Source organism: Xenopus laevis, chromosome 2L, assembly GCF_017654675.1.
Source record: "Xenopus laevis strain J_2021 chromosome 2L, Xenopus_laevis_v10.1, whole genome shotgun sequence".
Classification (NCBI taxonomy): Eukaryota; Metazoa; Chordata; class Amphibia; order Anura; family Pipidae; genus Xenopus; species Xenopus laevis.
In genome coordinates, this window is record NC_054373.1 from 152,774,384 (window position 1) to 152,789,920 (window position 15,537).

The 15,537-nt window shown below is 39.8% G+C and overlaps 1 protein-coding gene across 1 annotated transcript in view; it reads right to left on the reverse strand.

The window, feature by feature from the left end:
- The window catches only part of pde1b.L (phosphodiesterase 1B L homeolog), a 191,491-nt gene extending 176,163 nt beyond the window's left edge, over positions 1 to 15,328 (reverse strand). Inside the window, exons 1-2 of the mRNA XM_041582578.1 lie at positions 15,015 to 15,328; positions 2,600 to 2,708 (exon numbers count right to left, since the gene is read on the reverse strand). Coding sequence (XP_041438512.1) covers positions 2,600 to 2,708; positions 15,015 to 15,072 — 167 coding nt within the window. The 5' untranslated portion in view covers positions 15,073 to 15,328. The remainder of the gene's footprint in view (positions 1 to 2,599; positions 2,709 to 15,014) is intronic.
- Between the last annotated feature and the right edge of the window lie 209 nt (positions 15,329 to 15,537).

Genomic DNA, 15,537 nt, shown 5'->3' on the forward strand with positions numbered 1-15,537 from the left:
TGATTTCCCTTTTCTCTGTGATAAAATACAAAGTATCTTGTACTTGATCCCAACTATGGTATAATTAATCCTTATTGAAGGTAGAATATTCTTATTGGTTTTATTTAATGTTTCAGTTCTTTTTAAGTAAATTTAAAGGGATTCTGTCATGATTTTTATGGTGTAGTATTTATTTATAAATTACACTGTTTACACTGCAAATAATTCACTCTACAATATAAAACTTTCCTGAACCAACAGTTATTTTGCCTGGCCATGTGCTTTCAGAAAGAGCCAGAACTTTAGGATGGAACTGCTTTCTGGCAGGCTGTTGTTTCTCCTACTCAATGTAACTGAATGTGTCTCAGTGGGACCTGGATTTATACTATTGAATGTTGTTCTTATATCTACCCGGAAGCTGTAATATTGCGTTAGGGAGCTGCTATCTGGTTACCTTCCCATTGTTCTTTTGTTTGGCTGCTGGGGGGGGGGGAAGGGAGAGGTGATATCACTCCAACTTGCAGCACAGCAGTAAAGAGTGAATGAAGTTTATCAGAGCACAAGTCACATGACTGGGGGCAGCTGGGAAACTGACAATATGTCTAGCCCCATTTCAGATTTCTAAATTAAACATAAAAAAAATCTGTTTGCTTTTTTGAAAAACTGATTTCAGTGCAGAATTCTGCTGGAGCAGCACTATTAACTGATGCATTTTGGAAAAAAAACATGTTTTCCCCATGACAGTATCCCTATAAGATCTGGAGATAAAATTACTGAAAGATCCCTTATCCCGAAAACCACAGGTCCCAAGCATTCTGAATAACATGTTCCCTACCTGTATCATTTGTTAGTCATACTTTGTTATTCTATTTTATTTAATTTCTTTGTTGATTAAAAGGGCAGTTCACCGTTAAGTGAAAGGACAAGGAAAGTCTAATTCACAGGGGGATGCCAATATGCCAGTACCCCCTGTCAGATTGTAAATAATAAATGTGCCTTCTTCTGACTCTTTCCAGCTTGGTGTTTAGAAGAGAATTAAACCCCCTAAGCTACTGTTTGGAAACCCACAATTAAAGTGGATTTCTGACTAGCCCCAACTCCGTGTCTCCAAAGAGATATGAATGGGCAGAAGATGGTGCAAAGGAACTCCGCAGCGATACTCTGCGTTTTGAGCTCAGATTTCCAAACAGGAGCAACTTTCTGCATAATACAATGTGTGGGGAGGGAGAGGTAAGGGGGCAGATGGAGGGCAGTTGAAGGGGGGCTGTTGCATCTTGGGGGGTTTTGTTCTCTTTTAAAGGAGAAGGAAAGCTCCAATCGATGGGGTGCCAAATGTTAGGGCACCCCTAAGGATTGTAATGATTTCTCTGATACCCGGGGCAGTGCTCCTGTTTGCAGAAAACTGCACTGGCCCAGGGAACGTGCAAGTGAGCAATGTTTTTCGTTCTCTCTTCAAAATCTAGTGGGCGCCGTAGAGTGAAAAAGCCAGATTTTTGTCAAAGTCCAGCTTTTTGCTCACCTGTGTGAAGGAAGAGGATTTCTCGCTAGCCCCAGGCCAGTGCAGTTTTCTGCTAACTGGAGCACCGGCCCGGGGGATCAGGTAAGTCATTACAATCCTTGGAGGGGGCTTGGTGCCCTAAAATTTGCCACATTCCTTGAATTGGAACTTTTATTCTCCTTTATGATGTTAACCCCTTCTTGAGGGCCACAGATCACAGCCAAAAAAACTATTACTCAGTGAAGCTGCAATTTTATAGTTGTTGTTTTTTAATCAATCATCTCTCTCCTATTCCTCCTCCATACTGTCTCTGAAACCACTGCCCAATTGCTAGGGTAAATTGCACCCTAGAAACCAGATAGGTGCTGAAAAGCCACACTGGAGAGCTGCTGTACACAAAGCTTAATCATTCAAAATCCACAAATACATTGTATCCGCATATCCCTGTCCCTATATGATACGAAAAGTTCATTTAAAGCTGAACTATCTTTGCTTGACCATATTGATGAATTGTAATTGACATGGCCAAAGGCTGATTAGTACTAATCATTTCTGGATATTTAGTGATCTGCGAGAAGCTCATTTTTGTGAGGATTTCTAAGCTGACAAATTTAACTCATGAGGCCAGTTATTATTTTATAGAATGATGCCAGTTTCCATGGCAGTGCAATATGTTGTAGACATTTTTGTGAGTGTGACTGGTTTAAGTAAACATTAGGAAGCCTCAGTAGACTTATGTTATTCATCCTCTTAACCCCATCTTTGCCATTCACATTCCAAAATATTATTTCACTGCAGAGCTCCCTGGCAAAGAAACAGGTTAATCAGGATCCAATATTGCAGGTTGCCATGGTGATGTTAGCATTATTGTGTTGAGATTGCAGCTTTCATTTAGCGTTCTAATGCACAGAACACACATTTGTCGACTGCGCTTTATTAAGAAATGATCACGGCAGAGACCCGGTCCCAGTGTCAATTATCTGTGCCGTGTGCCTGCTGATGGGTATGTTTAGGTGAGGATTTGGAAACCACCATTACCCAACAGGGATGGGATTCCTCTTGGTGGTCTGCGCATGTGGGGAGGGGAAGCCCCTTAACCCTTTCAGAACCCAGTTTACTCACAGAGATCGCAGCTTGACCCACATCTTCTTGCTTGGGGCTGATTTCAGTTCAAAGGGAGACGTGCATCCTTCTAGCAGATCTTTGTCCACACTGGGAGACTCCATTATTCCTGCATAAAAGCACAATTGATATCAGTGACAAACAAGCAGGAGAATGACAAAAGCCTGAGAAGCAGTGGAGGAAGCATCGCTAGGAGCCAAGGGAGAGATGTGCTGCTCACCCATCTGACACCTATGCCTTGCCTTTATCAGGAATGCTTCCTGATGGCCCCCCAGAGCACTAAAGAAGTTCATTAGCACTTACTGGAAAAGATCTGAGCATTCAAAGAGCAACAAGGTATCAGAAAGGCAAAATAATATGGTGCATACCAACCTTACAGCCAAGAGTGGAAGTGTAAACAAAAGCATGCAGTGGGTTAGCCTGCCGGGGACCCTGACACCTACCGTCCGCACCAGAGCACAAGCCGTGTGTCAGTGACAGCAGTGCAGGATAATGTGTCAGTAGGGAAGGGGTTCATGCAAATGATCATTCATCTCACATTTTCCGTTACCGTCTGTGTGTGTCCTTCAGGGAAATCAATCTGTTCTCCATGCGATGTGATGGATAAATGTGGGCAGTTTAGAGGAGGTGGGGTAAAAAAAACCAGCAGCAAAACATAGGCTGCCTGCCCCTTCTGCAAAGACATATATATGTGTGTGTGTGTAAAAGGCAGCACGCTATACCTCTAATCCCCAGGAGAAGCTCCTCCAGACACTCTAACAGGTTATAGGAGTCTGCAAATAACATTCCCACCTCCCCTCAAGTCATTTCTGCTGCAGTCTCTGCATATGACCTGTAATGACAGTCCTGGGCTTTAGGAGACCACACATGTGACTACCATGGAAATAAGGTAATTCTCAACCTGCGGATACCATGCAAGTTAGCTAAATCCTGCACTGCACCAATAAAACAAAAATCCATAGTTGCATTAACCCATTATAGTCCCTCAACTACTGGGGACTTGCAAAAGAGGAAGATTCTCAGCAAGGCCAGGGTTAGGGGCTGAGCTGAGAATAATTTTTTTGGGGGACTCAGCATCACAGTGGTTTGGAGAAACATTAATAAAAGTGCAAATGACATATATATTGTGTTTTTCAGTAAATACATCAGATTTCAAATGAAAGTTGTAGTTCAACAGCAGCTGTAAAGATGCAAGTTTGGCCAACACTCATAACTAGGGGGACTCCATCCTTCATGCATTGCCAGGGCCACTTTCTCCTCTAACTGTATCCATTTTTCCCCTCTCAGCTTTTATTGTGGTTGACAATTCATTTTTCGCTACATATAACGTTACCACTTGCAATATCACTTTTTACCAAAAAGCCACAAAATAACAGCACCGCTGCCTATGGTTCAAGCTACAGACAGAACAGCTGATTAAAAACCTTTCCAATGAATCATCTCCCATAAATAGCATGTTCTTTATTTGAATCAACGGGAAGTTCGCTGCAGTGTATCCTTTCACTATAAAATGTGTTTAATAGTAGGGTGTCACATTTTGTAGAGTAAAAATACTGGGAAGAAAGTACTAGCAAGCGAACAAGCCTTTATATAGGACACTTTATATGGACATAAGTACAATTCAGAGAGAATTTGGAACGATCAGAACAGCAACTACACTCTAAGCAGCATAGGCTTTTAATGGGGGAGCAGATCCACTCATTCCTTTTATCAATGCCATGCATTAGTAGAGTGCTGTAAAGATGTAAGCCATGAGAGAGGTGAATATGGGTTTCCTCAAGTAATGAATCCTGTTCACATCTGGGTTTGGTGGATGCCGTTAGCAGGGCTGTATTTATATTAGGGGTGCACCGAATCCTGAAATTCTCCTGAATCTGAGCCTGACCAGGATTCAGACGAATTCAAGTCACTGGTCAAACTGAATCTGACCCCTAAATATTGTGTGATTTTAGGACACAAGCAAAGTTTTGTCTACATGCTACACTTGCTGATGTTTCCTATTTCCTTGCCTAAATGTATCCAAACGGGGGCTTGAATGAATTTTGGGATAAGGCCAAATCACTAAAAACACTAAAAAAAATTCCCACTGCCATACACTTGGGGTAAAATCCATCAGTGGAGCTGGGAGGTTACCTGTTTCTTTGGCAATGTGCATGTGTTGGATGTCACCGAATGAAGATAAAGCCCTAGGCAGAAAAACTGCTACTTACCTGAATGCTTAAGGCTGACTACAAAGTTTGGTGTAAAAGGTATAATGGTCTGGCATTTTTTTCATGGCTTGGTTCATGGCAACAGTTTCCAGTTTGTGCATGCTAATAGCCCTAAGCACAGTGCTAATTGTGTACAGAGACATTTTTCTCTGGTTGGAGTCCAATAATGACGGACCTGCACAGAGCCCTGACCTAAACTCAACCACATACAAGCTAGAGCTGATAACCCAGCATCAGTGCCCAACTGCTCCTGTGGGCAAATTGAAGCAAATCCCAACAACCATATCCCGACCAAGTGAGGAGGGTGACATTTTGTTATGTGGAAAATAACAATCAAGAAGGGTTTCCACTGTTAAAATTAAAGGATGGTTCACATTTAAGTTAACTTTTAGTATGTTATAGAATGGCTAATTCTAAGCAACTTTTTGATTGTCCTTCATTTTTTCTTTTCTAATCGTTTTGTAATTGTTTGCCTTCTACTCCTGACTCTTTCCAGATTTCAAAAACAAACGCTCTTCAAGGCTACACGTTTATTATTATTGCTGCTTTTTAATACTCATGTTTCTACATACGCCCTCAACTATTAATATTCCATTAATAATTTGGACCATAGCAACCAGATTGCTAAAAATTGCAAACTGGGGAGCCACTGAATAAAAATCTAAAAACCACAAATAATACAGAATGAAAGCCAATTGCAAATTGTCTCAGAATATCACTCTCTACAATCATACTAAAAGTTTTTAAAGGTCAACAACCCCTTTAACATACAAATGTTGGTCTCTTTTTGGGCAGGCTAACAGGCAAGCTAACATCTACTGGAAAACCTTTCCAGCAAAGGAGAGAACAGTAAAAGGTAGACCAATTTTTTATTAAAACCCCTTGAGGTGGGATTGAGATTTTGGGCAGATGCCCGTATTGTACAGCCAACATGTCCCTCTCAGCCTGAACTAAAATGTTCCACATTATAAACATAAGAATGGCCGTATCTTACCAATATCTCACGGTGGTATTTTGACCAAATCCAATTTATTTTTTCCTAATGACAAACACATTGCATTCTTCATAGAATCGTTCTTCTGAATATCTTTGTACATCAGTATATTAGTATATTTACATCTTAGGGCAGAGACACACGTGGAGATTCGGGGAGATCTAGTCAAATCAGCTCTCCTTCAGGCGACTAATCTCCCCGAACTGCCGCTTCGCTTTCCGAAGTATGGCTAATATTCGATCAAAATGGTTTGGACCAGAAAATTTGAATCGTATTCGATTCGCTCAAGTCCAGTTTTTCTCTGAAAATAAAACTCGAATGTCAGGAAGGCTATTAACATCTCCAAATGGCTCAACGGACCTCTGCCATTGACTTGAACATGAACCCGGTAGGTTTTAGGTGGCGAATATTTGAATTAGGATTGTTTCCATGTTCGACGTATAATACATCTCACATTCAAATTTACATTCGAGTAGGGGGATTAAAATTCGAATGTGTGAATTTTGATACTCAGAAATTTGAATTTACTATTCGACCCTTGATAAATCTGCCCCTGGATGTTCATATCATGATACACATGTGCAGAGCTCTCACAATGTGACTGTCATTAAATTGCTAGGCAACCCCCCTCCTCTGTAAACCCATGCATTCAGCTATTTAGCGTGAGGTCGTCTGATGTCTATTGCATTTGTATTCTGCTCTGCAAATTTCTATCAGCGAGTGACAAGGGAAAGTGCTTCCTCCAAAGGTAGTTGGTGCATCATCAGCAAAACCACTTATTTAATATCTAACAGATAATGGGCAATGCAGGGCTGTAGATATAACATTTATAGCAAACAACAGGAACGGTGTCTCTTTGGGTGGAAGCTCTTATTATTTATAGACTGATCTAATTGTAATTGTCAGTTATGGGATATTTCATTCTTGGGTTTTGTAAATAAATCCATTGATATCTCAATGGTGGGTTCTTTCTTCTCTGTGTGTTAACCCATAAGCAAAAATATGGGCATAAAGTCTATTAACCTACAGTAGGTATGGATACTAATTCTGTAGAAATACATATTTTTATAGGAATGTATCTTTTGCAGGATGATGAGTATATTAATTTAACTGCAGCTGAATGGCACCCCAGATGTACTTATATATCACTGTATTTATGTACAGGTATGGGACCTGTTATCCAGAATGCTCAGACCTGGGGTTTTCCAAATAATTGATCTCTCTGTAAATTGAAGTCTGCTAGAAAATCATGTAAACATTAAATAAACCCAATAGGCTGGTTTTGCTTCCAATAAGGATTAATTATATGTTAATTTGGATCAGGTACAATGTACTGTTTTATTATTACAGAGAAAAAGGAAATCATTTTTAAAAATGTGGATTATTTGGATAAAATTGAGACAGACAACCCATAATTTGGAGTTTTCTGGATAAAGGTTTCTGGATATCTGATCCCTTGCCTGTAAATACATGTCCCGCAGCCCCCTGCTTTCAGCCGATTGTTGTGGAGGGCTAATAAAACAATACCAATTGTAGGGTTCCACTGACAGGGATAAAAACTTGCATCAGGTTCAAGGACTAGGTTGGGCAGGGGTGGGGAACCCCAAAACACAATTAACAGCCAAGCTCATATCTATGTATTACTGTATATTATCAAAGGGAAAAGTACTTCAGGTCACAACATTTGTACTAGGTTTTGCATGTATGTATGTATATCTTTATTTGTATAGCGCTCCTTGAGGGCAAAGCACTTTACAGCAAAACAATAAATTAGTAGTAACAAACAAGGGGTCACTGCAATAATAAGTAACAATAAGGGCATTATTAGAAATCCAATTCACATAAATATAAAATATAATTACACAAATATAAAAAATAAAATAGGAGGACCGTACTAACCAATAAGCAATTCAGTCACCTGTTTTAAAAGCAAAGATCAGATTGGTTGCTATGGGTTACTAGACCTGGTGTTGGAGTGGGATATCAGGGATTATGTGCAATTTACAGCTGTAGCATGCAGGACATTAATAAATGAGGCCCTGTGACTATTTCATCACTCCAATGCCAGTGTTTCCCAGGGAACCAGCGAGTACATATCTATATTGTTTGTTGGCAAGTGTCCACCTGGCACAATCCATGGCATTTCATTAGAGTTTTGGCAGAAGCTTATGTGTTTGTACAGAGAATAACCAAATGCAATGAAACTTCTCAGGGACCACCCACTCACCCATGATGAGGTCAGCAACTAATTTTTGTGCAAATAACATTCAACCCCAATGTACAGTAGTTCTGTAAATTTCAGGGGCCCATCACATTTTGTAGCATTTGGGCAACTAAGCTTTTCAGAGTCCATCTTCTCATCCAGGCGGAGTCCATGACAGTCCTCACCATCAATGCCAGCCAATGGGTTACAAGAAAATGCGACAAAACATATACCTAGGGGTTTTCCAAAGCTGTGGAGAGTCAGTCTTCTATCTACTTATCCTAAACTTACAGACCTGACCAATAAAGAGGTGCCATGACATCAGATAACATCCAAGCAGCATATTTGGGCATAGGGCAAAACCATTGTGCCATTCCATGGTACTGGAAAACTACATGGAAGCACACTTTGTCCATTCACCTGTCAACCTCAACGGTTTTCTGGGCACTGCTGGTTAAGACTACCTACTGTGCTTGCATTGCAGCATTCCATTGTACTGGAGAATTGATCAGCAGCACAAATGGTTTTTATATTGTTCATTTAAAGATATGACTTTAAATTTAGCTAATTTAAAATATATGTGGCATGAAAATTCTGTGCTATTTCACTTTTTGTCTTTCTTCCTTTTTTTAACTCTAATCTGTTACAAAGTGGTTTGCTATTGGTGTTAAAGAGTATTTGTATATGTGTATGTGTGCTTTTGAGCGTGTGGCCATTGGGACCTAGAATGTGTACAGACATGTCAAGGAAAAAACAGGCTGCAGTAAAAATACATTCTATTCCCTCAGCAGTCAGCAAATCTATGAAGTGGTTTTGAAAACATAAACACCATCAATAATGCGCTTCATGATTGTCTAATAAACTCTCTCATGTCTGGCTTAGTCATAAACACACTTAAAGGAACAGTTCAGTCTAAAAATAAAACTGGGTAAATAGATAGGATGTGCAAAGACATTTTTTTCTAATATAGTTAGTTAGCCAATAATGTAATGTATAAAGGCTGGAGTGAGCGGATGTCTAAAATAATAGCCAGAACACGACTTCCTGCTTTGCAGCTCTCTTAGCTGATGCCAGTTAGTAACCAATCAGTGACTTAAAGGGGGGTCACATGGGACATAACTGTTCAGTTAGCTTGCCTTTGATCCTTAGCATTCAGCTCAGATTCAATTGCAAACTAATTGAACAGTTACAGTATGTCCCACGTGACCCCTCTTTAATTTACTGATTGGTTACTGACTGGTATCAGCTTTGAGAGCTGCAAAGGAGGAAGTTGTGTTCTGGCTATTACGTTAGACATCTGTTCACTATAGCCTTTATAGATTACATTTTTGGCTAACTAACTATATTAGACACATTTTTTATTTTACACAGCCTATCTATTTAACCAGTTTTGTTTTTACTCTGAAGAGTTACTTTAAAGGGATCCTGTCCTCGGAAAACATGTTTTTTTCAAAACGCATCAGTTAATAGTGCTACTCCAGCAGAATTCTGCACTGAAATCCATTTCTCAAAAGAGCAAACTGATTTTTTTATATTCAATTTTGAAATCTGACATGGGGCTAGACATTTTGTCAATTTCCCAGCTGCCCCTGGTCATGTGACTTGTGCTTTCTGGCAGGCTGCTGTTTTTCCTCCTCAATGAAAATGTGTCTCAGTGAGACATGGGTTTTTACTATTGAGTGTTGTTCTTAGATCTACCAGGCAGCTGTTATCTTGTGTTAGGGAGCTGCTATCTGGTTACCTTCCCATTGTTCTTTTGTTTGGCTCCTGGGGGGGGAGGGAGGGGGGTGATATCATTCCAACTTGCAGTACAGCAGTAAAGAGTGATTGAAGTTTATCAGAGCACAAGTCACATGACTGGGGGCAGCTGGGAAATTGACAATATGTCTAGCCCCATGTCAGATTTCAAAATTGAATATAAAAAAATCTGTTTGCTCTTTTGAGAAATAGATTTCAGTGCAGAATTCTGCTGGAGCAGCACTATTAACTGAAAACTGCGTTTTGAAAAGAAAAAAATTCCCATGACAGTATTCCTTTAAGGGCATTGGCACTCATAGTGACTAACGGGCATTTTAAACCCCCAGTGTCTTTCCTGGTTAAAACACAGTTCCAAAAATCAAGCCCCCATCTCCCGCTAAAGTAATTGTGTAAAAACACATAGAATCTTTATAGAACAGTGAAAATATCATATAACAACAGTGTATGTTCATGCTCTAAGCCATTTAGACTTCTCCCTTTAAGGGGAAATAATAACTATTATAAGCCTTTAAAATGTATTTCATAACACTGTGCTATAACTACATTTACCCATTGTGTACAATTCCTGAAATCTCAACATGTATTGTTCAAAAATATAATCTGTAAGTGAACATTGTTGCCCACATAACCTACCATTGGCTTATTGTGCCCTAAATTAATATGGTGCAGTCACTGCCCAAATTTGAGAAATTCCACATTTGAGAAATTATTGGAGCTTGAAGTTTGCATCCAGTGGCCCATGTGGGTAAAACATGGGTCACTTTTTATACTGTGTATTTAATAAAATCCCAATATAAATGATTTAAAGGGGACCCGTCACCCAAAAAAATTATTCAAAATCCTATTTTATCACATTAGTCAAGCAAAATGAACTTTAATTACACTATATAAATTATTTGAATCTTGCTTCCTTCAGTCTGGGATTTCAAAATTATAGCAAACAGGCAGCAGCCATTTTGTGGACACTGTTATTAAGACAAGCCTTGCATCATCTCAGAATCTTGTTTGTGCACCAGAATGGGGAACCCGATGTCCATCCCCATGCCCTGGCTACACAATTAAATGGTAAAAAGAACGGGGGAATGTGGGGAGAGCAGTGACATCTAAGAAGTGCTGAATGGAAAGTGAAAGTAATTGTCTGCCCCGCCTCTATGCCATGGGCATAGAGGAGTGGCGACAATATTTGATTGACAGCTGAGATTTTTAAATGAGCTTACAACAGCTATGAATGCTTTAATAAAAAATAGAAATTGGATTTCATGTTTAATTTGAAAAGGACTTTTATTATACAGATTTTTGTGTCTGGGTGACAGGTCCACTTTAAACAGAGGTTCCCAAACTATGGGTCTGACCCACCCATCAGGCACAAAGCAGCTAAAAGTCAGTCTGTGAGTCAATAAAGAATTAGAAATTCTTGGGTGCCCTGAAGTTGTTGTGGACCTATCCCTGGATCAACCTTGTGCTAAAATGTGCAGATGTAGGTGAAGAAAGAGCTGAACTGACTAAAACTAACCATTAAAGTACAAGCAGTAAGTAGAATATGCCCAGAATATAAAAGCCTTCCAGTTTCATATCAAGCCTTGATAGCTAATGAAACTCTTGAAATAATTATTTAGCTCAATTATTGAAGTTCAAGTACACTCTCTAAAGTTTTGTACGATAGACCTAGCTGAGTTTCTGCCATGATATTTGGCACCTAAACTGGGTAAGGATCATATAATTTTGGCCAAAGGATTAGCTTTTGGCTCTGTACCATTCTGTATATGATGGTAACCAGATTGACCACATCTCATGTGACTCTTAAATGCCAAATGGGCCTTCTCTTTCTCTCTGGTTCTTTACTAGCTTCAGTTTTCTGCACAGAACTACTACTATCTTAAAAATTAGAAAGAAAAAAAACAATTCCTGTAAATTGCACACAAAAGCAATTTTAAATTCATTTGTTTTAAAGGTTTATATTTCCTTTACATAAACCCTGCAGAGTTGCAGACACTGAGCAGTCCTGCATTCCAAGGATCAATGGAGCCAAGCTGGTGTATAAGCTACACTTTACAGAGGTGTCTGTTTACTTTTAATCAGTGATTTAAAGATGAAGTTGTGCTATTATCATAAAGAACAGGGAATGTACTGGCAAGGCACACAGATATATAACAGTCACACTGCTTATGTAAGGAGGCTTCCAGGAGAGAAAATAAGCATATCTCACCTTATATCTATAAAAAATAATTAAAGGGGGTTTCACCTTTAAATTAACTTTTAATATGATATAGAGTGTGATATTCTGAGACTATTTGCAATTGTTTTTCAGTTTATACTATTTGTGTTTGTTTGCGTTATTTAGCTCCTTATTCAGCAGCTTTCCAGTTTGCAGTTTCAACAATCTGGTTGCTGGGGTTCAAATTACCCTAGCAACCATGCATTGATTTTAATAAGAGACTGTAATATGCATCACGGAGGGCCTAAATAGAAAGGTGAGTTTTAAAAAAACAATATATGTATAGCCTTACAGAGCATTTATATTTTAGATGGGGTCAGTGACCCTCATTTCAAACCTGGAAATAGTCAGAAGAAGAAGGCCAATTATTCAAAACTATAAAAAAAGAAAGAATAGATTTCAATTGAAAATCTGCTTAAAATTAGCCATTCTATAACATACTACAACTTAACTTATAGGTGAACCACCTCTTTAAATCAAAACAGGAAAAATCATTGTTCATGGATCCACTAGACTCTAAACAATAACATTTTGCTGTCTGTCTATCATCCGGCTCTGAACCAAGGGTATTAATGTAAAGTTGGTGTCCCATTGCTACTGTAACTGGGAAGAATTTCTGCTAGGTCAGGTGTAGGGATATTGCTGATTCCTTTCCCAAACCATAAAAAGCAGTACCAGACCATTATTCCCTTTCCACAGATCTTGCAGGAAACTTTCTCCTGGCATCCACCAAATCCAGACACTTCATCAGACATTGTGTATGGTTATTTAATGTTTGTATGCAGCTCTAGAAATCCCTCCTCCCCATAAATAGATCTTGTGCTGATGCTGCTTCCAGAAACAGTTAAGAATGTAATAGATTTTTATCTGAGGGCATTTGCTTTTAGAAAGAGGTCATACTTTTGGCCAAAAATGTGCCCAGTTACTGTTGGCCATATAGTGTATTTCTATTTAGGGTTACAAAGGAGCGATTATGTTTGTTGACTGAGAAGTTAGGCTTACACGGAGGAACAAATGCTGGTACTTGTGACTATTTCAAGTTGCTTCCTGGTTAATAGAAGCCCTCTCTTGCTTTAAAGCTGGGATTTTAGATATATACTATCAAGATCAGAGCCAATGACTCACAACAGGCAGAATACAAATATTCCCCCTAAACTGTACTTTGCACTGAAGGGAAACATGAATTATACTACAACCAGACTTTCCCTGTAATGCTTCATGCATCTGAAACACAATATCCTTTGTTGCTGCATATATGAGCTAAACAGATTCACATACATATATTACATTTAAGCCAATGTCTTTCCACCATAATTGATTCAATGGGGGTTATTTACAAAGTAGAAAGCAGAGGGCAGTGTCCAAAAAGGGGCACAATCTTATGTCCATTTGGTATAATTTCTGGTGTTCGGTGGGCGAATGACATGTGCATCCAATTCTTTAGATGCAATTGTGCTGCACATGTTGGTGCTGGGGGCAAAGGGAACCCTGGGACTATCTACTGGTCTAAAGCTGGTGGTAGCCCTGGGGCTACCACCAGCATAGCAGCTCTTAATACAGAGCGGGAGGCAGGAAGGAATGAGTTGCACTGAGGGCGACTACACTGAAATGCAAAGAGAGCATTTTGATGCAAGTACCTTTAAAGAATGGGGTTAATGCGTAACTGACTGCAGGTCAGTATTTTTTCCCTGCGTTTGCATTGGGTTTCATTTCCAAAAACACAGTGTTATGTTTCTTAGTTTCTGCTGAAATTGCCATAGTGCTAGTGATAATGGCATTAGACTGTTAGCTCCCATATTACAGGGACTAAAATGAGTGATTAAACATTTTCTCTAAAGTGAGATATATATATATATATATATATATATATATATATATATATATATATATACTGTAAATATATATGAAAAAGGACAACATCAGCGCTCAGATACATGCATTTGGACAGACAAAAACCGTGACATTCCCAGACTCATGTTCCTTTGTAAAAACAAATGACATCATCAGTTGAATAACTGAAGGCATAGTTCATGAATGTCCTTTTAAAGGGCAATGTTGGCACGTACAGTAGGTAATAGTGGATCACAGCTCATGAGCAGTTAACAGTTGAGTTAGGGATGACTGGGAAGAATGCAGTGTGACAGGGGGTAATCCCTGTAGCTGCTCAGAAAAACGTTTATGGTGAGATCACATCTAATTTTCAGTTTTAACATATCAAAGTGTGGCAAATGAATTAAAGACCGAGAGTGAGGCTTCTATTGGAAAGTTATATGTGAGCCGGGCGCCTGCAATACAAATGCTGAATTCCAAATCTAATCATACTTTGGCTGTGAGGATAATGACCTAGATCTAGCTATGTGCGTCTTGTAGCAACCTATAAAATGTAAAAATATATAAAATATATAAAATTTTAGGAACTGACAGCATGTGTATATATTTGTGTATTCAATTGGTGGGTATGAGACGTCTAATGTAATGTCGGTTGCCAGTCAATAACTAGTGATGTTGCTTTAAGAGTCTGGCTAGAACATTAATTGTAAACTAACAGAAACATGTTGCAGTGATGTCCTATCTGGCCAATTATCCTGCTGTTCTGTACATCTGATAAAAGCTTTCTCTGCCCACATTGACATTGAGCTTTTATTCAAATGAGTCCATCTCTGAAGTGTCAGCAGAGACTGGAACTCATACACAGTGTGCATAATAAACTCACCCAGGGTGGCATATTGTTTGCACATGGCACAAGGGCACACACAGAGCTAATAAAGTATCTGGTTGACTCTCTGCGCTTAAATATTTGGCATACACAGTTGTGGCTGCTCGATATGCCTAAGCTGTGGCCCTGCAGCTGCTAAACTATAAAGAACAGCATTAAGTGTTTTAGTTCAATGTTGGACCACATCACATTTGTAGACACACGACTGATCAGAATTTGCATGGCACACTAAGTACATTAAGAATATGAGCGTGCTTGCGCATAGCGGAGTACAGCCCACCCCCGCGGTGCGGCCACTGCAGTGTAACAGGTACAGTACCTGGATGAAGCGGCAGAGGAGTTCCGCGCTGTAGCCGTCGCGTAGTTGACAATGACATTGTGACTTCAGGGTCCCCTCTCTCTCTCTCTCTCTCTCTCTCTCTCTCTCTCTCTGGAAGGTCCCGGTGGAAATGCAAAATTCAGTGTCCCCAAAGTCCACCACGGCCCCTGATGTCAGGGAGGTTCCTGCTTTGCTCCCGGAGTCTGATTTGCCGGGAAGGTGTCAGTGTTGCAGCTTATCAGTATGTGACCTGCTTCCCCTGGATAGCGACTGCATCTGTCTGCTGCTGCTTCCAGCACTATAGAGCATTCACATTGCTGGGTTGGGGGGAGGGGGCTGAGGATCGGAGACAGGGGGGAGACACAGCTGGGAAAGGAGCAGGTTGGGGGAGAGGCGTAATACTGGGGGGGGGGTAAGTAGCAGTGACAGAGGGCAGTGATAGCAGGGAAAGGAGGGAACAGAAGGATTGAGAGGTGCCACACTGTGCTTCCCTCTGGAACATTCAACATGATCTGCATTTGCT